A 26112-nucleotide genomic window follows, 5' to 3' on the forward strand; every position below is an offset into this window, starting at 1 on the left:
TTCAAGAAGGTGTGTTTACTTGTACAGTACATCATTTAAAGGTCATATCATTAATTCAGTAGGCACTATGGTGTCTCTTCTCATAATCTGAGGGTGGCATAACATGATAGTGGTTTATTACAGGGTCATTGTCAGTATTCAAATGGACAGTCCGAGTTCATCCAAAATTAAAAATCTGCCGTTAATTTACATATTACCATCCAAGATAAAGGTGACCTTTTACTTTAGTTGAACATTAAAGAATATTTTATGTGGAAACTGATACTTAGTGACTCATAAAATGTAAGTGGATAGTACTGGCACCCACAGCTATTATTTTGTTTATTTATTTTTTATTCTTAGCCATTAACGTGTGTTTTAAGAATCACCAAAGTTTCAACAAAAATCTTATTTAATGTTACTAAAAAAATAAGTGATCTTCATCTTGAAAGCCAGAGTGCAAGTAAATTAACAGCAAATCTACTATCCCTTTAAGTTACTCATAAAAATCTAACATGTAAATACAGCAACTAATGTTCGGTTTATAGTGTAATACAGCTGTTGATGACCCATAATTTAAAGGGTTATATCAAAATGCACTTTGATTAGCCTGTTTTCTAACTCAAACAGGTTAAACAGTATAGAGAGAATATATATATATTAATTTAAAGTGTCAAGCAACAAAAGTATTTGCTTGTGCTGACAATATATAAACATTTTTCCATAGCAAATTTCTAATAAGACTAAACTACAATGACATAATTGGTCACATACTGCACAGTATTATAAGCAATCAAGTGTACAAGTTGGGGCACAAAAAAGGAATGTTGTCAAAGTGGATGTTTGTTTTTTTTCTTCTCATCAGCCCTTGAAAATAATTCATAGCAAAGAAAAATACATCAGCACTTTAGCTCCTGAGCTAAACTCTCAGTTTAAGGCGTTCAATGTGACACAAGATATGTTATTTACATGTAAAAATAAAGTTTGAAACACCCTGCATCCCAAAAGCTTTATGCACTGCTTCTGTCAAGAAACACAAGGGTCCACACCATCTGATGGAAACATGATGCTAGGCAGATTCTTCCCTTTCGTCAGAGAGTGCGATCACAGATATTTATTTTTATGCAGCTCTCTTTAAATCGCCATTAGCAGCGCCAACCTTACAAGAAAGAATCTTCTGATGGCGGAGCGTAAGAAAATCCCAGAAAGGCATCGTCCGCTTCCATGACACTCGCATTGACGATCGACGGCCCTGATGAGAAGCACACAGAGTTTGGCACGGTTTCCTCTGTAAACTCTGGATCAAAGTTTGAGATGTCATACTGGGATTCCTGCAAGACAACATTAGAGTTAATCATATTAATACATTTCTTTTCAGTTTCAGTAGCTGTCAAAAGTTAACAAGAATTTACTGTTTTTGCTCACATAGGCTGGATTTATCTGATCAAAATGCACTAAAACAGTAATATTGTGAAATATGATTACAATTTAAAAGAATGTATTTTAAAATATCATTTAATCGTGTGCACTGTAAAAAGCGATTAGTTACTTTACTTCTAAAAAGTGGGTAAACCCATTGAATTAACTTTATAATTATGCATGTAGTTTGTTTACTTAATAATTATTAATTAATTACTAAATAATGAATAATTATAATATTTACTCTAATTTTTAAAGGTCCCATGAAATTTGATCAAATAAATGCAGAATTAAAAAAACACATAAATGTGAACAAAAAAAAAAAGAAATGTAAAAATAGCAGTGAATTCAAACTCTTACCACACTAGGGTTAAATGGAGGAGAAAGCTTTTTCTGTTCAAGGTCATACCAGTTAATAGATGAGAAAAATTCATGTTCTTTGACTTCATTCTGCAATAAAAAGCACATAACACTGTTAAAAACTAAATATTTTAATTCAACTAGTGCTGCACAATATATCATTTTAGCATCAATGTCGCAACGTGTGAATATGCAATAGTCACATCGCAGGACGTGCAACATGGATTATAGTTGAGCAAGTACAAAAGTACAGAAAACATGAGGATTTTGGAATAATTTCTGAAGTGAACGTTTATCGACTGCTTGTGTTTTAAGGCATTTTAAGGAAGTTTAAAGTGTTTGAGAACACAGATTTATTATGTTTGTAGCTTTAACAAAGATTAACTTAATTATTTACACAATGAAGAACATACAGCACATTATTCTTTACCTTCGACTCCTTCATTTGTGTATTTACTTTTTCTCTGCTTGTAATTTGTTCATTATAGTTTATGCAGATGCACTCCCCTACAAAATCATCCTAATCAATCTAAAATTATTAAATAGGTTATCTTGTGAAATATCGCAATATAAATAGCAGAAAATCTAAATAATCGCAATGAACTTTTTTTTCTTCTTCCAATATCGTGCAGCCCTAAATTCAAAATTACCTTACTGAATATCATGTTGAACTAAACAGCATGCTTCAAAAACCCAATTGAAAATATCCATCAAAAATCCTCCACCAGGGGGTGATGTATCAATATCAAAACCACTCACAAAGTCATCTCTGTAGCCAAGCCTCCTGGTGTGGTCTTTCTCCAGCAGGGTCTGAAGGATGGACCACGCAGCTGTGGACGCCCCGGGCCGCATGACAAGCTCCTTGTGAAGAATGTTGTCATACATCTCATGCGTGTCCCTGCTGTAGAACGGAGGCTGCGGAGCAAGAATTTAAGCTTTACTTTGTCTATATTTCCAGAGGCAGCAAGCCAGATTTATGCTTTATTTGTGCCTTACCAGTCCATAAAGCATTTCATACAGCACGGAACCCAGACACCACCAGTCCACAGTGTTATCATAGGGTTGTTTCCTGAGTACTTCTGGAGCTAGATACTATCAGGACAACAGGAGAAGGCAATTATGGCGTTGAAATCAATTATTCTACTCTCTAAAAGCTTAAAATGGGTAATAAGCGGTATTCAGAACACTTATTGCATGACATACAAGAGACTAAATGTGATTTGGTAGCCAATGTTAGATTTGTACTTAGCTTTGCAGAAAAATGATGGAAATATTTATGCAGTACTGTACTGTAAACTGTTAAATCTTTAGATGAATATATAAATACTGTATGAGCTGTGTACTTTGTTCTCATTAATAATAATAAATATGATAGTATTATGTCAGAAAACGACATTAAAGAAGGCATCTGGTAATAGGCATATGGACATGTTTACACAAGCTCTGCAATTTACCACCAAAGTGTTTTTTAAACTATAAGCTACATAAATGACTGCACTATCTAAAACATTTTATTAGCATTAATTTCATATATTAATGAAAAAGAGCGATGCAAATGTCCTTTTCTTTTAAAGAAATAACTGAAAAAAAATGGAATCGCCAAAAATAAGTCACCAGGCTGTCATTGACTGACGTAGAAGGAAAGATCTTGTTGTTTGTTTTTTTTTTTATAAATTGGCAGTTAGAAAGACATGAGAATTCTAACATACAGCTCCTTTAAAAGGTTCATAAAAAATACAATTATTTTAGCTGAAAGTTCTAAAGAAATCATTTAATAAATTGACAGTAGTAATTTTTGTATGCAATAACTAGGCCCACACGGAATCTGCACACACAGAAAGACGGTGCAGACTTTTAGCCCATTATTGAGTCTATGTATTTACTTGTGTAAATGTGTGTAAATTTATATTTATTCAGTTTTTTAATTAATTTCACTAATATTACTGTAATATAATAGTAATATGTTTATGTGATTTATTTACAGTACAGTTTGTAAAGTAATATTTTCTGTATTTTAGTAGATGTATATTACATGAGAGACTTGCTTTGTTTACTAAATAAGTGGATGTAATTGAATTTGCATTGTACACAATAAATACAATTTTTTTTTTAAATGTTATTTTTTTATTTCATATATAAAGTTTTTAGTTAAGATACTCCTAAAATCATATTGTCCTTTTTTCTAAAAGTCTTGATAACATTATCATGGAGTTTTTCTTATATTATTTCAGAAAATGGGATTGTAAAAATATTATTTGTTGTACTCTCACATTCACTGAGATCCATAATTACCCAATAATGACGACTTTTGTTACTGAGAAACCCGGAAATGTGAAAAAGGTCTGTTGTTAAAAAATTTGGAGTCAGTAAAATGTCCTTGTTATCTGACAGAAATCTTTTCTTCTCATGCAGCTGACCAAGGCTGCATTTATTTGATTAAAAATACTGTAAAACAACAATAACATTGTAAAAAATGACAATTTTTTGTCAGTTTGTCACTGATGTATACCGTAAATTTAAAGGCTGCGATGGTGAATTTTTACATCTTACTGAAATCATTATATGGAAACCTAATAATTTTTGGAGAGAAGTTTTGTTTTTTATCAGAATTATTTGATACAGATTAAAATAATATCTTTATATAATGTCTTTATTAACATTAAAATGCCTTTACTTTGCAATTAATTATTTGCTAGCTGAAAAATGTTTTTTTCCAATACAACAATCTTGCTGACCCAAACGTTTAAACATACGTTTAAGCATCATTCATGGATTTTTTTTTATATAATACAATACCTCAGGTGTTCCACAAAATGTGGTTGTTGTGTCTGCTTGAGAGATGCCCTCCTTACACAGTCCAAAGTCAGTCAAGACTATATGGCCCTTTAACAGACAAAAGATGCCAACAGGAACATTTTCAGGGAACATGTCACCACACAAATGGCCTATTCTTTCCAGAGCCAACGAATCTGGTGTCTGACTGGAATATTTGCCAGGGCCTTGTAACCTTCTCACAGTTTCATTAGAATTGACAGGAACTGCACAAATGAAACTGAACCTACATCTCATTCTCAAGCATTCTTACAAATTAACAACTAGGACTTTGGTTTCATTTTCAATATTTAATTTGGCTGAGAGAAAAAAGCTACACTTCATACACCTCGTCTGGGGTAATCAGAAGAGTTTATTATACTTCTCACAGCACTGGTAGATTACTCTGTTTCCCCTGGAACTCTCACAATGTTGATCGGCTACGCTCTGGCAATGATAAAAGTGTGGAAAAAAAGGACTAAGGATGCTTACTTGAGAGTCCAGCAGGATATTTTCTGGTTTTAAATCCCTGAGAACAAAAGAACACTTAACTTGTTAGCATTCTGCCACATGTTCTTAGTCAGGAACAGCTCAAGACATAAAACATTACACAGAAAAAAATGAATAATAGGTATTATAATATTACAAGAGAAGCCATAATGTATTTCATTTGTATGAGTAGCAATCCCGACACACCCTATGAATGCAAACTATGTTGTCATGATGGCCGCTTAACACACGAGAGTAATTTTAAATGACAACAGTTAAGCCAGTGCACCAATCTACATTTTTCAAATACATTTTAGGGAGATCCAACTCAGGGAGGAGGTGTAGAATGTGCCTGTTAAACATTTCTGTGCTTCTGGGAATTCTCACACATTTTAATAGTTAAATTTCCTTCAAAAAGAACAAGTTATAGGATAAAACACTATTTTGATGGTCAAAACTCCATTAATTTTCTCCAATGGTACAAATGATAAACATTTAAACACCAATCTTTTATGAGTACCGACATTGTCAGTTGATTGTATATGCCTTTTTAACCCATTATTATACACTAATTATTTTAAGTGCATTTGTGTTTAATACACTCAAAAAATGAAGTTTGTTGTTTGTTCAAACTACTACAAACACAATTTGTAATCTGTTATCGACTTTCAAGTTATCAGCTTATTAGTTATCAGTTATCAGTCAAAATTTCCCTATTGGTGCATCCCCAGGGAAATTTGAGAAGAAAAACCTATATTGCCCGCCAAAAACCAATCACAGGCACAGTAAGAAACGGCAAAAAGAAGTGTTTGGCTTCGTCCCATTCCAGGAAGCACCATGAATTACATAATTGAGTCTATTTTTATGTATATTTGACCTTAGACAATAAAACCATTATTATAATTATGGTAATACATTTTAATTAACATGAATTAAGTTATAATTATAAGTGTTTTGACAACTAATACAGTTTCCATTGATGTTTGGTTTGTTAGGATAGAACAATATTTGGCCAAGGTACAACTATTTAAAAATCTGAAATCCGAGGGTTCACAAAAATCTAAATATTGAGAAAAATTGCCTTTAAAGTTGTCCATATTAACTTCTCAGCAATGCTTAGAACCAATCAAAAAAGATTTTTCTCTTATACTTACAGTGGGAAATTAAAACATCTTCATGGAATATGATCTTTAATTAATATCCTTATTAATTTGATCATAAAAGAAATACGTATTATTTCAAAACATACAATGTATTTTTGGCTATTGGATCAAAATATGCATATTTGCAATTAACCAAGTAAAAGGTTCATAAAAGTTCATTAATTACAGAATCAACCAACAACTTCAAATTAAAAGGTATTTATTTCCCCCAATTTTTTCAATTTAACCCACAATACTACATGAGGTATGGTTCGTGGTTTATTGCTTAAAAGACACCCTTGAGTACTTTTTTAAAGATTTTAACAGATTTGTGTGTGTTAAGCCTCAATTAAGACAATGTTAGCACCTGTCAGCTTTAATTTTGAGCATTTGTCAGCTAGAGCTGTACAAAAATTGGAAAACAGCGGACATTGGGCTCTATTTTGACGGTCCATGCACAGATCGCAAAACGCAGGGCTCAAACGCTTTCAGGGCGTGTCAGGACGCGTTTTTGCTAATTGAAGGACGGGATATCTACCTTGTGCCAAGGCGCATGGTCTAAAAGGGTTGAGTTTATTTTCTTAATGAGTTATAGGTGTGTTTTGAAAATAAACCAATTAGAGTCTCATCTCCCATTCCCTTTAAGAGTCAGCTGCGTCGCGCCAAGAGCGCATTCGCTATTTACAGGACGCAAAGTAAGTCTAAGTGGAAAAAATTTATCATTTCACTCGCAAACAGTTAACAGTTTTTTAACAGAAAACTGTTAAACAGAGCATCTACTGCGTGAGAATAAGGAGATAAATGATCTACTTTCACTTTCGCTCTTGGATAGGGAAACCTTTACGCACAGACATCAATTAGCCTACAAATAATTAATTTAGTTTGTTAAGCGCAAAGATTTGTTTCAAAACTATTTCTAAATTCAGTTCTAATTTCTAGCAAACGAATAAATGAACCATAATAACCAAGTGTGGACAAAATACTGAGTTATTTCCAAATACACCTGCCATGCCCCATATGGTCTAAAACCTGACAGGTGGGCAAATCCAAGCTTGTTTTTAATAAAACAAATATAAATATGGATATAATAAATAATACTGCTAATAATAATAACATTATACAAAAGCAAATTGTTATGAATGAACTGAAAAAGCCTCCCGAGATAAAGAAGACATAAAAGCAGTGGTTTTTCATATTTATATAGGCTAGAAAATAATATGTTTTGTAATATTTTAATCCTTTATATTTATATCCTATATCTATTCTTATTATATCCTATATATATCCTTAATATTTACATTTATTTCATATGTAAAGATATTTGCCTATTGCTCTCTTGTGCGTATTAAGCAGTGCGTAAGCGAGGCGCAACTCTGCGCCAGAGTTTAGACCGGTTTAGTTTTGGTCTAATGAAAAATCTATTATAGTTTCTCAAAATAGCGATGCACCAGCAGTCCGCCTCAGAACGCCTTCCTTTTTAGACCAGACTGCCTATGGGCGCACAAATGAGCGCTAATGCATTTGCTATTTAAACAGCGTAGCGCAATGCCTCAAAACAACTCTTGCGCCAAGCTGAAACTACCAAAAGACTATTGCGCCGGGTGTATGATAGGGCCCATTGTGTTTTATCAGTTGTTACCATTAAGACACACTGTCTCTCTGTGTTGTTGCATTTGCACATATGTAAAATCTTCCAGATTACCGACATGGCTAATGGTTGAAACCAGCTGCACTGCTATTCACTGTCTCTGCATTCACACCCAGGGATTCATGAGTGAAGTCCTCCTCATTTAGTTTTTATATAAACACGATTATCTTAATTATGATATAACAAATTGTGGTTATGTGTATATGAAATTACGAATAGTCTATCGTATACTATATGTAGCAGGGCATTAAATAACTTTTTATTTCTTTGACTTTAGCTTTGTAAACTATGAAATCACTTACCTCCTCATGTTTTGTGTCAAATATTTTTTTTTTGTCTGATTTTGTGAGCCAACTGACAGTTGTAGTAAAAATTAATGTAAAACAATTCAGGAACTAGCTTGAGGGCACAAATGTACTCAACAGCACAAGAAAATCTTCAGTTAAGTTGTAATTACCTGTAAACAATGTTAAGAGAGTGCAAGTAACCCAGAGCGCTCGCCATCTCCGCAATATAAAACTTTGCTCTGGGTTCAGGAAAGGTCCGCTCTTTTTGGAGATGAAAGAAAAGCTGTAATTGAAAGAAGAAATCATAATTATTCATTCGCAACAAGCAATCCATTATATCGAGGCTACTTTATGATCTTCCTTATAATGCTAGTGATTATTTGTATGATTTCTCATTTGTCTGGCATTTAAAATAATATGATCATCTCTCTTAAAATATCTTGAAAAGAATTATTCAAGACCAGTGGTTTAAGTGAGCATGTGAATAGTAACCATGCAGATTGGCCAATAATTAGCAACAGTCATGCACTGACTTCATCTCTTTTATATTCACATGACTCTATGCTGCATTTTCTAAAGTGATATCATTTAAAAGAATAGTTCACCCAGAAATGAACATTTAATCACCATTTACGCACCCTCAAGGGGATCCAAACCCAAGTTACTTTTTTCTGTTGTACACAAAATAAGATATTTTTAATAATGTTGGCAACTATTAGCCATTGACATCTATAGTAGGTTAAAAAAATATTATGGAAGTCGACCAGTTTCTAATATTATTCAAAATTTCCTTTTTTTTTTTTTTTTTTTTTTTTTTTTGCTCAACAGAAAAAAAAACTCAAACAGGTTTGGAACAAGTGGACGATAAACAGTGTTGGGGAAAGTTACTTTTGTAAGTAATGCATTACAATAGTTAATAATGCATATAATAGTATATAATAGTATAATGCATTAGGAGTTACTCTATTAAAAAATTAACCAGTTGCGTTAACTTGTTACTTTTTATGGTAAGTAATGCGTTATGTTACTTTTGAGTTCATTACGTAATTTGCGCTACTTGTAATGCGTTACCCCCAACACTGACGATGAATACATCATTTTCCAGTTTTGGATGAACTACCCCATTAAAAGATATATGACTTTGTGGTCCTGTTCTAAAATGCAGGAATTCTGCGATAAAGTGCACAGTTACATTCAGAATGTTTCTGGATCCTGCTTTTCATTTTGTCCTAGAATATAAGTACTGGGAGACCTGTTCCTGTTGGGGTCTGGTGTAAAGATGTCTGAGTGGATTCAAATAAGTATTATGATTGGATAGGGGATGGCGTTCAGCAGGTTCACCATCTTTTCAAGATTGGGTTACGGAATTGGGGAAGGTGGCAGCATATGAAAAAATGATTAGTTGATAAATTGGATGTTTATCAAAGAAGATGGGGAAATTATTTAGCATTTTTGGAGGATGAATAAGGTCAATGTGGTGAGACGCACAGTAAAAGTGTAATTATCTTATTTTATTTAGTTATTTATTATTATTATTATTATTATTATTATTACGGTGTGTTTTTTTAACTATTACTATTTTCTGTATGTGTGCTTTTTTATGAATTGAGTTTATATTATTTATCTGTATTTACTGGATTTATGATAGCAACATTTAATTACTGTAAAAGTGGCTGTTGAGGAGGGAAAAGGAAAGGAGATGTTAAAAGGATTTAAAGATGTGTACACTGATAGTACTGTTTAATTATTGATGAAAATAAAAAAAAATATTATAAAAAACATGACTTTATTCTTCTGTACAACACAAAACGTAAGTCAAAAGGGCCTATTTTGGATCCCATTAACTTTCATTGTACGAAAGGAGGTTTTCAGAGGAAGAAAATGATTTTAAACAAATTACGCAATGAGGAGGATGACAATTTTCTTGATGATCTACATACAGTGACAAATATTACTTTTGTCATTAGCTCTATTTACAGTAAACTGGTTTAATCTGTCAAACGGTAGATTTGAGATGTGATAAGGCAGATGTGAGCCTTGAGTGTTTCACAACCACAATACTCACTTCTCCACCATTGACAAAATCCAGAACAAAGTATAGCTTGTCCGTTGTCTGAAAGGAATAGTGCAGGCCAACCAGGAAGGGGTGTTTAACATTCTTCAGCAACACATTGCGCTCAGCCATGATGTGCTTTTGCTGGCGTGAAAAGAATACCAAGGCCATTCATTAATCAGATGTCAAAGAACATGAATGAGTGAGCGTAAGTAATGTTTTGCTTTTGAAACAAAGGAAAATGGTTACCTCTCTCCTGTTTAGAATGACCTTTTTTTGCAAGACTTTGATGGCATAACACTTCCCATCCCGTTTCCTCTTTGCAAGGAGAACCTTTGTGTGAGAGAGGACATGGTGGGTTAGTAACAGTTTCACCTTCCACTACGGCTGCCCATTAGCCAAAACAAAAATACAAGTCTGTCTTTAAAACTGAGGGACTTTCACTTCCTGAATGGAGAGTCCACGGCTCAGAAACAAACACCAGTGCTAACCATACACCAAACAAAACTGAGAGATTATAAAGGCTCGGTGACATTTAGAACTTTCAGTAACTGATACAAAATTTACACAAACTTTTACAATTAGTGGCAGCCATAAATAGATTTTAATAAAGAGCTTTTGCTTTCATCAAGTCATTTCATTTAAAAAGAACCTACCTTCCCAAAGCTTCCCTTTCCTATGACTTTAAGAAAGTCAAAGTCAGTGGGCTTTGCACTAAGGAAAAACACATGAGCATGAAGGCATGTGCAAAAGTAATTTCCATCATTTGAATATTTATATGAATTTCTACCTGATCTGTTACATAACACATAATGAGTCAATATATAAAGAAATAAATGAAGTCTACAAAGCTATTTAAAATAATTAGGAACACTTACTGTGGATTTGCAGATGGCCCCAGGTTAATGTTTCTAGAGGTAGAGTTACTCTATAAAAGATATGACAAAAACAGTGATGATTCAATTCAGTGATGTAGTAAAGCATACTTGCCATTTAGTATTAATAATTTGTTCTGATCTTAGTTATAGTGATTTTATTTTTTTATTTTTATACATTAAAACATTTTACAGAACAAAAAAATTCAGTGACAGCGGTTTAAAAACAAAAAAAACAACAACAAAAAAACAAGTAACACCAGTAAATAAAACAAATTACAAAAAGATACATACATCATTTTCAATTTCAAAGGATACAGCAGGAAAAACTACACTACCTGACAAAAGTCTTGTCGCCTATCCACGTTTTAGGAACAACAAATAATAACTTGACTCCTAGTTGGTCAATTGGAATCAGAAGGGGCTAATATGAAAAGGCAAACACCTCTAGATTACGCTTATTTTACCAAAATAAAATATGATCAATTAGGACAGTAAGGTCTGACTTTACTCAGCCAAAAGTCTTGTCACTCATCAGAAATAATGTACAGTATAATATAAAGTCATGGTGCAGTGGAGAAAGACCTTATATTGTGTATGACTCTCATGAGCTTGAACAACTGCATTCATACATCTCTGCATGACTCAAATAACTTAATAATAAAGTCATCTGGAATGGCAAAGAAAGCGTTCTTGCGAGACTCCCAGAGTTCACCAAGATTCTTTGGATTCATCCTATCCCCGACATGCTCAGAAATGTTCATTTCTGGTGACTGGGCTGGCCAATTCTGGAGCACCTTGACCTTCTCTGCTTTCAGGAACTTTGATATGAGAATGAAAAATTTGCCCTCTTCTGAGGTTTGTAATGTAATGGGCAGCACAAATGTCTTGATACCTCAGGCTGTTAATGTTGCCATCCACACTGTAGATCTCTCGCACACCACATACTGTCTGAATGCAACCACAAACCATGATTTTTCCTTCACCAAACTTGACTGATATCTGTGGGAATCGTGGGTCCATGTGGGTTTCAATAGGTCTTCTGCAGTATTTGTGATGACTGGGATGCAATTCATAAGATGATTCATCTGAAAAATCTACCTTCAGCCACTTTTCCAAATGATAACCAAGAAGTCAAATTATTATTTGTTGCTCTTACAACTGAGATCGACGACAAGAAGATTTTTGTGAAGTATTGTATGTCCTGTTGCCATGTTCATATACATATTAACAGGTGCCCATCTTTGTTTTAAAATATCCATATATTGCAGTCATATATAATATAAAGAGTCTAATGTACTAATATATATACTGTATATATATATATATATATATATATATATATATATATATATATATATATATATATATATATATATATATATATATATATATATATATATAAGAGAGATAGAGAGACAGAGAGAGAGAGATAGACAGAGAGAGAGTATTATATATAGTCATATCTTGCATTCTATATCTGGATTCAAGTTTTTCTATCCACTGTGCTTTTGTTGGAGGGTGTGGCTTCATCCGATTTATTGTTATACTTTTACAAAGTGCAAGAAAGACTATATGTAGTATACATCTCTGGTTTTTACCATATACATCCTGGGGTATGCCTTCCTGATCTTAGTTGTATATGGACTATACAAAAACATAACCATCTACTAAGGCTTGGCGATATGGCATAAATGCAATTTTGATAATTATTCTCCATACTGAACGATAAAGATATCTATTTCGATATCAGTTTTTAATGCTTCCAGATTTAAAAAGAGTACCCCAACAATGACTGAAGCCACAAAAACTAGAGGCTCCATTGAATAGCATAACATATTTTCAACAATAAATTTTCGGTGGACAAAAATTTTGTATATCTCTAATATCAACACACTTTTCGATCCCTATTGTTGCACATTCCTGCTGTGTGATTAGCTCTTAGGTCAATATAAAGTAAAAAAAGTCCAGAGCTTATCATTGTTATTGACATAAATTTTATTGCGATTCAATATAATATCGTTTATCAGTTTAGTCCTACCATCTACATTTACATGAAAATCTTCAGTATTTAAAAAGTTTTGCTTTAAATGACAATGTTGCCAAAACTATCCCAATTCATACGATTCTGCAAAACCATCTAAAAATGCTGCATTATGCATGTCAGGCCATTAATTGAGGACAACACTTTAAGAAACACGACTGCATTACACATTCTGACTTGTTATCTGTCTTTAGCTAAAAATGAAAGCAATTTTTAATGTAAACTTTCCCTGAGATTGAAAAACAAAACCCGTTTTTATTTCAGATCCCAAAAGCATGTTGTTGCATAAATGAATGAACAAAACACATTAAAGTGATCTGTTTTTACGTCAAAATAATTGTACATAACAGCCCCTTGGAACAACCAGAAAATGTGCATCACATTGCATTTCAGGACCCCAGAAAAGATCTGAAAATATATATTAATATTAAAACATTCTTATATCAAAAACTACAGAGTAGCTAACACAGATAACAAGCAAGACAACAACAAAACTGTACAGTACAAGAACCAGTTACTCTATATCGTATGTTCAAAAGCAAAATTAATATTATTAGTACAAGCACCAACCTTGTCGTCTTCATCCTCTGAGCCATCAGAGAAGTTTTTGGCTTTGTCCATCTGCAGAAAGACTTTGACATCGGGACTGTGCATTCAAAATGAACATTCACATGTTAGAGGTCTGACTGAGCCAATACAAAGCTACAGCTGTGAGAAGGAATATGAGCTAACGTCAACAGCTCTCTGTAACAAGAACCGTAACCACGACGAATTTTAACAGAATCAAAAAGAAGCATCTTTTATTTGGCACTGCTTCACAAGATACTATCAGACCAGCTTTGTACTAAAAAAGTTCAGAGATATATTTCCTGGTGTCCATTACAAAGCTCACTCAAATTTTGCATTTACATTTAGATGCACTGACATGGTGATATACTTAAGCATAACTTGCAAAAACTGACTGCGATACTTACTGGCTGCAGAGCTGTGAATGGGACACGATCCTCTGAATGAACTCATGTAACCCCGCTCGTCTCTGTTTTATAAACTCTAAGAATCAAACAAAAATATAGCTGTAATTGAGCACAAAGGACTATCATTTTCAATTCAAAGCTGCAATTGTTTATTGTATAAAAGGAAACCAAAAATCCTTACAATAAAACAATTAAATGTATTATTATCACAATGCACAGGCAAAGACATGAACTGAATAATGTATCAGCTTGCACTAACACAAATCCTTTTTTGGGAAGTTAAACAGCTGTGTGTATTTACAAAAGACAAACAGTCAACAGCTGTGCCTGATGTTATTGCATATGTTTGTGTAGGGCTTTCCCTTTTAGACACCAAATTTCTTTAAATAAAATGCAATCTTTTACTACGGTTATTGATAGGGGTGTAACGGTTCACGGTTGATCCATGATTCGTACGGATTACAACCCATGGTTTGGAACACACGTGACCTGCGGATTAATAAATTTATTTAACTTGTAGTTAATCCTAAATTTGTAACGATCATAGAGAGATTACCTCTAATGTTATTCAAATCACATGTACTATGAAAGCATTTAGACTTTCCTGTAAAATATAATGATGACAGAAAAAGCTGTGGTAGGTTATTCAGGATGTCATGGGTTTCTTAGGTTATTAAAGGTGATTTCTGTCCCTACTTGTTTACCCTGCACGAATGCATTCAGTGTAAGCTGCATGAATAATCATTAAAAGATTGGAATCTCAACCCCATACAACACAAATGATAAATTATGGTGATTTGCATATGTTTATTAATCTTTTGGATCGCTATATTCAAATCTGTGTTTGAACAATGCAAAAATCAAGAAAGAGATTGAGTCTTTAATTAAATAACACAGAAGCACTGGGATAACAGTTTATTCATTCATTCATATATTTATTTTCTTCTTGGCTTAGTCCCTTTATTAATCTGAGGTCACCACAGCGGAATTAACTGCCAACTTATCAAGCATATTTTTTATGCAGCGGATGCCTTTCCAGCCGCAACCCATCACTGGGAAACCAAAATACACTCTCATTCATACACACACACTACAGACAATTTTAGCATACCCAATTCACCTGTACCACGTCTTTGGACTGGTGGGGGAAACCGGAGCACCCGAAGGAAACCCACACGAACACAGGGAGAGCATGCAAACTCCACACAGAAACGCCAACTGACCCAGCCGAGGCTCAAACCAGCGACCTTCTTGCTTTGATGTGACAGCACTACCTACTGCGACACTGTGTCGCCCATAACAGTTAATAGTTTAAATAAAACCACTGATGTTTATGGTAAAGATTAAAATCACTGTCATTTAACTTGACGCTCAAAAATAAGTTGTAAGCAGCAATTAAAATATTTAACCAATAGGTGGCGACAACCAGCCATCAAAAAATATGCCACTAAATAATTCTTCGAAAATGACACATCTTGCATTAAAACATGTTTTTGAGTAAATAACTGAATCATTTATAAAAATAAATTGTAGAAATTATGTTACATTTATACATTTAGTGTTACCAGCAACAGTAGTAGTAACAGTGAATTTTTACAGTATTGAATATTTTACAATTAATTTTTATTATTTTTATTCATTATTATAATTTCTTCATGTTATTTTTAATAAAATGATAATTTTTCAGTTTGTTAAAACCAAAAGTATCTTGCAGTGCTGTTTTTAAAATAAATGAAAAGCAAATTACATTCATCACCTCTCCTTTTTAGCTGATCAGAAAAATGGTCCAATCAGTGACTAAAAAAGATTTGTGATCCGCTACACCACTACTTTTTTAGAAGTCCATTTATAGTAATTATACCTCAATTTAACAATTTTATCCTTCACAATATACCATGACGATGTATTCCTGGAAAAATTGAGGAGATGAGTTGAACATATTTCTGATAGAAGACCAGAATTTGTTGCTATAAATAAACAAAAGATGCTTAACTGACAGATAAAAACAAGCTAGAGTGTGTATCCATATACGGTTATACATATTCATAACGTATTCTATATAATATCTACATGTATGTGTATAATGAAGGTGGTCATTTAAGACTATTCAAGAATTCAGTTTTTTTTTTATTTCTATTAATATTATTATCATTTTCTTTTGATTCTTAAGCTATTTTTTCTTTTTATAATTTACTATGTATAGTTAGTGCACTTGGCAATAATGTTTGTAAATTCTCATATAAAGTCACATACTGAGATCCAAATGTAACTTGAAATATTGTATGATTGTACTCACATGAGTGTTAACAATTAACATAAAATAAAAAATAATATAATATGACATGGTTGACTACCATTGGTTAGGTTATATAGCAATTTAGAAAAGATGAAATATAGAAAAAAACATGTTTTTTATACTTTAAACATTAAAATAAAGCTGAAATACAGGGGAAAAGGGTATGTCTGGTCACCCTAGTAATTTGTGCATAGCTTCCAGCAAGTGACATTTGCACCAAAACACAGGAGTGTATGATTTTTCTGATGTCAAAGGCTGAGCATCTAAGAGTGTTTATGCATTTGCGTTTTATGTCTGTTTTGCTGCATACATGGCAATTTTTTATCATCACGTTGACCAGGAACCAAGCTGTAAGCCAGTTTGAGGATTACTCACGACTACAATGACTTCTGACAAGAAATAACGGATTTAGTCATCACTTCTTAAAACCAGTGTGTAGCATTGGGGCACTACTGTACAAACGTGCACCAATTAATTTGCTTGCTATTGTCCAGTAATGCACCAATTACCCAGAAGGAATAAAAGAGACAGAGAAAAGCAGACAGAATCTTTTCAATGATGGAGAAGTCCTCTGAACATGTGCACAAATTTTGACCAGACCAGTGATTTCTCTATGAAAAAGATCTTGACCACATACTGGCCACGTAATTGGTTGCACATGAGCTAAATACAATTGGAACTTGGGTGCACATTCTCCTTTAGTTATTCGTGCACGCAACGTTGCTGCCACATTGTCTGAGAGCATTACATGAGATTAAACAAGGACAAAGATTGCATAGGCTCGGGGCAGGGAGGATTTAGCATGCTTGATTTTCTGTATGGAACACTGTTGAATAATCTAATTTGATAAATACATGTGATCTCGGTTAAGCTAAATAAAGCACAGCCATTAACGTACGAGAACTTGAGGACAACTGTTTCCAATAGGTAAGAAACAATATGCATTATACTACATAAGAAATTAAAGTACTGTAAAATACCTGGGTCAAAATTGTCGCCAAATATTCTCTTAGCAGGAATCTTCAAATTCAGCGCAGGAAATTGTTTTTTCAACTGTAGAGAAACACAGTCTTTTTAAAATACACCATTCACCAGTTTTAAAATAAACATGAATATATATTGTTATAATGTTAAAATGAAATAATAATTTCCACAAAAATATTAAGAAGCACAAAACAAACCATATCAGGCTTAAATGATCTAACATTTGATTTTCCTTCATGATCAAAATAAACTAATACAAAAAAATCTAAATCTGAGTGTAATTCATGAGTGCAATGCTGAATTAAAAAGATAAGAGGCAAAATAGGTATAACACTGATAATTATAAGACTTAGGGTGTACTCCCCAGGTGCAACTGTCCCCTCTCCCTTTCGGCCTGCACTCATGCTGCATTTTCTGCCTTCAGAGCCCCATCGCACAAACGTCATCGATGACGCAACTGTTCAGTTTAACAGAAGAGAAGCGCTCTCAATGGAGATTGCTTTAGTTATATTCAATTATTTATTTTCCTTTGGCTTAGTCCCTTTATTAATCAGGGGTCGCCACAGCATAATGAACCACCAACTTATCCCGTATATGTTTTACACAGCGGATACCCTTCCGACCGCATCACAACATTGGGAAACACCCATATATTCTTGCATTCATACAAATCCACTACGGACAATTTAGCTTATTCAATTCACCTACACAACGTCTTTAGACTGAGTGGGAACCCAGAGAAAATCCCACGCAAACACGGGGAGAACATGCAAACTCTACACAGAAATGCCTACACATGAACTGACCCAGCAGAGGCTCGAACCAGCAACCTTATTGCTGTGAGGCGATCATGCTGCTGACTGCGCCACCATGTTGCCCGCTTTAGTTATATTGTTTTGTATTATTTCAAGTTAATTGATATGCAGAGAAACTGTAAAATATATTTAGCTGAACAGATCCACCACTTTTAACGCTAATAAATGTTTATGAAGGTCTCATGCTGCAGGTTTTAGAAGGTTTGCTTAAGGTGGCAGCTGACGAGCAGCAAGGGGTTTGTATCTTTATAAACTATGACAGTTCGCTTTTATTAAAAAGTAAGAATGATTAATAAATCCATATGAAACAGTTCCTTAAAAGTAATGTCTGATCTTTAGTTTTGCGCTCAGGCGTGCTTTGCACTCTAAGGCCCAACCGAACTGCTCTCTGGCACACCTCTTCCAACTGGGCCAGGGCCAGCTAAATGAACTGCGCCTGAGCCCGACCCAGAGCACTCACACTTGTCAAACGAACCAGGAAATGGAGGTCAAACGTGCCTGGGCACGGTTCGGATAGTCTAGTGTGAGTACGCTCTTATCTTTATGCATCAAATCAGCAAATTTAAATGATTTCTGAAGTATCATGTTAGATAGAATAAAGGAAATTCAGCTTTGCCATCACTTGATCACTTATGTGCAATTAAAACAGAAAAAAACTATTTTAAATCCTAACAATATTTCAGAATAATACAGTTTTATTGTATTTTTTCACTCAAATAAATACAGCCTAATAATTCAGCCAAAAATAAAACTTTCCACACAATTTTCTTACACTCAGGTAGTACTAATATTTTTTCTTCTGTCGAACAAAAAACAAGATATTCTGAAGAATGTTGAAAACCAGCAGCCATCCATAGTAGGAACAAAAAATACTATGAAAGTCAATGGCTGCTGCTTTCCGAACATTCCTTAAAATATTTTAATTTGTGTATAACAAGTTTTGGAACAAGTGGAGAGCAAGCAAATGGTGACAGAATTTTCATTTTTGAGTGAACTATCCCTTTAACGAGCTTAAGACTGTATTCTTTTTGAAGACATGTTACCAGATAGTGAAGTACTTCTTGTTATCTTTTCACATTTGCATGGTTTTATGTTTACTGGACTAAAAATGCAAAGGACTTACAAATTCATTTACTCACCGTGTTGTACAATTTGTCAAATTCTGCATATCTCCGGAACACAAACCACTCATGCCTTCCAACACTGACCATAACTTTGTAAACCTGATGAATAAAAGTGGTCACACATTACAATTTAAACATTTAAAACACACTAATCCAAATTGTAAATGAAAAGACCCATCAAAGCTCACGTGACTCACAGTATAGCGTTTCTTCTTGTCCCTCTGCTCATTATAGCATGGAATGCTAACATTGGGACAGCTAGGTTGCTCTTCCATCCTCTCAGAATCTCAAAAGTGACCGTTCATAAACGTAACAGGTCCTCAGAAAGCTTTCCTGCTTCTTTGGCACACCTGATTCTGATGGGAACTTTCCATTCTGGCTCCTGCGCAGAAAATAAACGTAACACAACATAAGCGAGAGGCTCTACCTCCGCCAAACACTCTTTTCAGCAGAGTCCAGCGTCCACTTTAGCTCCAGAGGGCTCTTTTGGGCCTTGCATGACAGGACAGGAAGGCCACTGAGAGTCACTAATCAAGTGTGGCATGAACACAGAGAGAAGCTTCAGTCTGGGCGGTCAAGCGATGATGAGTCTCCGCCTCTCTTTCATCCTCCCCTCGGTTTCTCTCCAACTGAGAGGCGAGCAAACGGGTACGTTCATTTTTCATATGCCATTTCCACATACTCCCTCTGTCAAGCGCAACACGCGATGGCTCACCGGGTGGGCAACGTTCCCGTTCCCCTCTGAGGTATTTTTAGAAAACGCAGCACTGGACATACAAAATGCAGATTTAAAGGCCAGGAGGAAGCTCTTAAGAGACGATTGGGAGCGACAGAACGGCCTGATCAAATTCATTTTGAATTCCCTTTAGGAGTTTGGCCATTAAATATGACATTGCTCTGTATTTTTATAAACAGTCTTGTACAATATATTGGTATTAGCTTATAAATGCGTATTAATGTTCCTGTTAACTGTTGAGAATTAAAATTAGGTTGATGTATTAAAGGCAATCAATTATGGATTATTTGTGCTGGTTGAAGGATTTCAGATGGGTGCTCCTGTTCATGAAGGTTTTGACTAGTGCAGGGGTGCCCAAACTATTGCTTATGAAGGGTCAAAAAAATATATACAGCTGCATTGGTAATTTCCTAATGTATTAATATTACTACATTAATATTAATAATTATACTTTGTTAGATTTTATAATGGACTTCGTACAATAAAAACATTAAAACATATATTATACAATGGTGTTCAATGCTGAATACTCAAGTCAAGCTACACTGCCTTGTGCATTGTAATCTATCACAACCTTCCCATCATTCTAAATCTCTTCTCAGATTGGATGGTAGGCCAAATCAAAGGTTACCATGGGCCAACTTTGACCCGCGGGCCCTACTTTGGGCATCTCTGGACTAGTGTAATAGTCATGATGTGACACATCACACAGACTCACACATCAGATGGCCACTTTAAAGGGTTAAATCACAAAAAAAATGATAATTCTGTTATTAATTATTTACCCTCATACCACTCCAATCCCCTGAGAGTTTTAATCATTTTTAAAATACAAATTAAGCTATTATTAATGAAATCGAAGAGCTCTCTGGATAAAGGCTGCACGATACTGAAAAAAATCTGATAATATGATATATTTTTCTGCGATAAATATTGCAATATAAATGCAGTTTCACAAGATTCAAATAGCTCTATTTGATGGTTTTCTGGGGAGTCTAGCAGTATTACGATATAAAAATTGAAGAAATTAAATAAATTGAAAATATCTAACTTTTTTTTTGTCTTGTTTCTAGTCCAAATATCCAAAATGGTTAGAGCAAGAAAAAATGGCTTGGTTTTTTTACCGTCATAAAAAAGAAAAGTAAACTTATTTTGTTTTCACTTTGAAATGTAGATATTTAGAAACGAGACAAAATTTCTTAGTAAGAGAACTTTTCTGCATAAATCATATAAATTCCATATAAATACAGTGATTAAATAATTTTTTATGGCTTCTGGTCAACTATCAAACATTGCATTTCTTTGCGATGTGACTATTACTGATGCACACATACTGTAGCAATATTGATGATATAAATCATCAAAATGATATATTGAGCAGTCCTATAGTGCTGAGACATTTAGCCCAGAAAAGGAAACAATATCTTTTTTGAAATAATCCATGCAAATTAAGTGGTTCAAATTTGATCATATGATGCTTCAAGAACACTTTTATGCACCAAAAAACCTTGTAAAAAGGACTTTGTTCAGCCAGGTCAGGGTACACGCGTTTACTATGGGCAATACAACTTACCTCCATTAGGGTCAGCAGCCGTAGGGCTGCACTATATATCGTTTGAGCATCGATATCGCAATGTGTGCATCCACATTGGTCAAATCGCAAGACACGCAATAATGAGTTAGGATTATAGACGACCAGAAACCACAGGTCAAAACGCACAAGATTTATGGAGACACTAGAGAATTGAACCGTAATAGGGTAAACGTTTATCCTCTGCATGTGTTTTTAGGGTCTGTGACTGTGTGAGCATTTGAAGAGAGCCTAAAGCATTTTAGTATAAAATGCAGAAAGAAGTTTCATGAAAATTAATTTTATTAAATTATTTATATGGTGCAGACCATACAGTGCCATTTTACATTTGATTATAACATTTCTTGAATTTACCTTAATACTGTTGCTCTCTCTAAGAAAACCATAAAGCACGGTGTATTTCACTTTAATATTTGCTCAGTTGTGTTTATTTATGACTGTAGTTTATGTAATAATTTACATAAAAATATATTTATCTTTCATTCCCCTCAAACAAATTATCCTAAGTAATGACTTTGCAAATAGAGCTATTTAAGTCATCTGGTGAAATGATATCGAAATATATAATCGCAGAGAAGAAGAAAAAATATTGGGACATTTTTTCAATATTGAAATTTTTTCAATATCGTGCAGCCCTAGTCAGCAGCACAACAATCATCATATTTAGACGTATCAAGTGTCCGGAAAGCTCAGGGAGTGTCCTGCAATTTCATAGTGGCTCCCTGATGCCCACGAATGAGATACAATATCCTGGAAATTACACAATATTACCACTTACCCTGTGCTTAGCCAGATGCTTTTACAGTTTTTGGCAAAACAAACAAATAAAAACACAAACGTGTTCTTGTAACTTGATTCCACTAAAGTCACATGGAGTGTTTCGATTCCTTTGAATTTCATTAAATGTTTTTCATTTATTTTCTGTATTTTTAACATCTCTGAACCACTGCTGTCTATGGTGGATCAGAAATCTCTCAGGTTTAATCTAAAATATCTCAATTTATGTTTCAAAGACGAAAGATGGGGAATTAAAATGAGGTAAAAAAGGTAAGAAATTAATAACAAAATTGACTTTTTTGGGTGAACAAACCCTTTAAAGGGCACCTATGATGCGAATCATCTTTTCAGAACTGTGTTTAGGTATTGTGTCCACAGACATATTGGGGTCATATAAAGACTACAAGTCTCTTTCTTTGTATTTCCTGACATTAAAATAGGATCCAAATCACTGCTATTTTGAGGCCCACCGCAACGTGACGTGGTTTCCTCGCCCCCCGAATTGATTGACATCCATGTATTAACATGTCTCCAAAGTAACACATATAATCATATAAACAAGACAAGATGTGCGCAAAGCAACTGGGATTAAAAGATCTGTTCAGCTTGCTGTAATCATCACTCATCATTAAATGTGATCAAGAATGATTTTTACAAGTTGAAAACAAATTTAAAACAGTTCTTCTTTATAATAGTGTGAATTAAAGACGGTAAAATTGCTGTAATTCATCACACTTCAATCCTGGTTTGTGGATGTTAAATCAATGTATTAAAGTGTATCCTGTCACATTTGCTGTGCAAAAACAGTGCAAAGTTAAACGTGTGCGCTGCGTGTGCCTGTGTGTAAACTTTGTAACGTCATTGCAAAAAGGCTTGAATTAACTCCACAACAAATACATCAAGTAATCATTGGGAAAGTTCTTAATGGAGTATTTCACACAACACGAGATGTGCTTTATTCAAGTCTGTTCCTGTGCTTTTTATCTGACACTGCGGAGATTGAGGCACACTTAAGAAAACTAGCATTAACGGCACAGGCAACAAAAACAGCTACATTGTGTTTAGAGAAAAAAATTCTAATATTCTGAAAGGTATAATAAATAATCTGATGGGTGTTTTGAGCTAAAATTTTACAGACACATTCTGGAGACACAAAAGACTTATCTTAAATCTTGAAAGAGGTAAAATAGATGCCCTTTAAAATGCTAGAGGGAAAAGATTCAGAAAACAGTGTTTTTCTACAGTGACAAAATAAAACTGCAATTTTTCTATTGGCCTTCTTGCAGCTTTCTTGTTTTCAAATAAAATCGGTTTCTGTGTTTTGGTTTGTTTATTAAATTTACGCAGGAAATTTCATATCAAGATTTATATTTATCTGCTCATATACTAGTCAAACTTCCAAAACTTAAGAATTATCATTGAAATGCATCAGGCAAAGTTTCTATATCGCAACCCTAATTAATTTCCAAAAAATGATATACGTTTATTTTGTTTTTGACTCACGAGTAATACAGTATTCCTTTGTTAAATAGTTAGATTATCCTAAACCCTCCTGTGTTTCTCTTTATCATGTGTCGTGACATGAAATACAAACTAACTGTGTGCAGATGAGATAACAGTCCGTAGCTCCGGCAGACAGTTTACCATATCACTGTGATCAGTATTTGTCTACATTCCTGTGAACCTAAAGGAACATATTTGTCTATGTGGTCAACTATTCAAAGACTTTAATTGCGTTTCATGAGTTGTGTATAATCTAATTCAATTGGCACTCAGGAACAGGTGGTATCATTTTAAATATGCAAATGAATCCACAGCCCTAATGATTTACCTGCATGTTTTCTTACACTGAAAACAGCAACCAGGAAGAAGGGCATGCATGCATTCACTTAATTGTTTGTTCCAGTGCCAAAAAAGCAAGCTTGAAACTGAATGTAAAAGCAGTTTTTTCCATTCATGGCTTGAAAAACTAAAGATTATAAACAATAACAAATTATAAAAGATACTACATGAACATTATTATATTTCAGGAAACTAGAGACTCTATGTTATCATTCTTTTAGAAGTGCCAAAAAGGTAAATGCTATTTAACATGGCCTTATGCTATTACAGCAACTCAAACAGTCAAACAGGTTTGAGCAGAGAAAAGAAAGTAAAGTGAACAGGTATATCTTGCACAGACATGCCACACAATGAAATACGGATCCATGCAGGTTTGTCTCTGCAATCCTCTGCTTTCATTTCACACTAAGAGTAATTCTACCCTATTAAAATGATACATCTGAAATAACGTGTAAATAATGTGTGTCAAAAAGAAACCACTCACAAATGTATCTGTAATAAAACTTCAGACAGTTTAACATCCCATTAACATTTATAACGGAAGGCTTGGTGAATATTTCACTCGTTGGTCACATCGTTTTCATTGTCAACACTGTGTGTGTATGGCTATTGCACAAGTACACTGAATGACACTGACTAGCCCACGCAGGACTCATAGTTTCAATTCCCATTTAGCATGACATTTCTACTTCATGTATTTTGTTGCTGTAATGGTGTAGGAACACAAGCTGACTAATTCTGTCTAATATAGTTTTACATAAGGAGTTAGGTATATATATATATTAATATTATAATTTTTTTTTTACTGATATTAATGTTTATTTTGCCGACTGCTCCGGGTGTATACTCACATAGTGCATTTGTATATTTGTGTGTGTGTGTGTGTGTGCTTTCACGACTCACTCAAAATGTGTGTTTGTGCACTTGAATGGGTCAAAAGCAAAGGACCAATTATGAGTATGGGTAAAAGCATACTTGACAAATCTCATTCCACTTCAAAAAGCAGAACTGGTTTCATTTATAGTTTCAATTATGTTATATATAAATGGTGCTACTATTTATTGATATTCAAAAACGTACAGACGTTTTAAAGCAGTCATGTTATTTTAGTTATTTAATATTACTAAACTATAAGCTAGAACATATTAAGACAAAAAGCTGACAGTAAAATTGGTTACAGGTCTGTATTCAATCTGACTATATGCTTTTGCTTTAAATAATTTCATTTTTGGACATTCTTTATATTATGTAATATTAGTAGTATTATGAGCACAGCTAAACACATTAGCACAACTGTTGCAGTGCATTCTGCAGATCCTAATAGCAAAATCAGATACAAAATTACAGAATTTTCCAAATACAGACGGCCATCTGGTGTAAACATGGACATTTTAGGTCATCTTAACGTATTTAAAGACATTTTAAGAATGATAGATACACTATTGTGTACTGATGCCAACCAAAGCTTCAAGACTAAATCCTGACTGGCAGACATTTGTCTGTGTTTTGCGGAGCTTTGCATTTCTGCCATGTGGCTAGCTTGTTTTTAATAAATAAATATTTTATTACGTAATGTACATTGTGTACTCTCGCAGAGAAAAGGACCTGTTACACATAAAAACTTAGTACAACCACCGACGTACTTCAAGAGTGGCTTGTATTATTCAGATAATACTAAGACATTAAACTCATAATAACAACTTGCCTTATTTTTTCACTCTTTCCATCCAACTGACTCCAGTGACGTGTCGGGAGGCAAAGGAAGTCCAGCGATTCAAAAATCCAGCTCGGCGTCTCTGGGCGCTAAATGTTGACCCGGCTGAACTGAAAGAGTTTGTCCTCCCCGACATTCATTATGTTCCCGAT

At 34.1% G+C, this 26112-nt stretch overlaps 1 protein-coding gene across 1 annotated transcript; it reads right to left on the reverse strand.

Moving 5' to 3' along the window:
* On the reverse strand, nucleotides 1-26112 carry sgk3 (serum/glucocorticoid regulated kinase family member 3). Its single transcript, NM_001110467.1, is given in 17 exon segments — nucleotides 1-1310; nucleotides 1759-1848; nucleotides 2518-2673; nucleotides 2755-2850; nucleotides 4555-4641; nucleotides 5062-5098; nucleotides 8306-8418; nucleotides 10201-10332; nucleotides 10438-10521; nucleotides 10845-10902; nucleotides 11067-11116; nucleotides 13678-13753; nucleotides 14082-14157; nucleotides 17358-17430; nucleotides 19316-19399; nucleotides 19498-19682; nucleotides 25952-26112. Coding segments are annotated over 16 exon segments (1461 nt in total). The 5' UTR covers nucleotides 19576-19682; nucleotides 25952-26112; the 3' UTR covers nucleotides 1-1139.

The sequence above is a fragment of the Danio rerio genome, chromosome 24 (assembly GCF_052040795.2).
Source record: "Danio rerio strain M-AB ecotype USA chromosome 24, GRCz13ab, whole genome shotgun sequence".
NCBI classification, from domain to species: domain Eukaryota; kingdom Metazoa; phylum Chordata; class Actinopteri; order Cypriniformes; family Danionidae; genus Danio; species Danio rerio.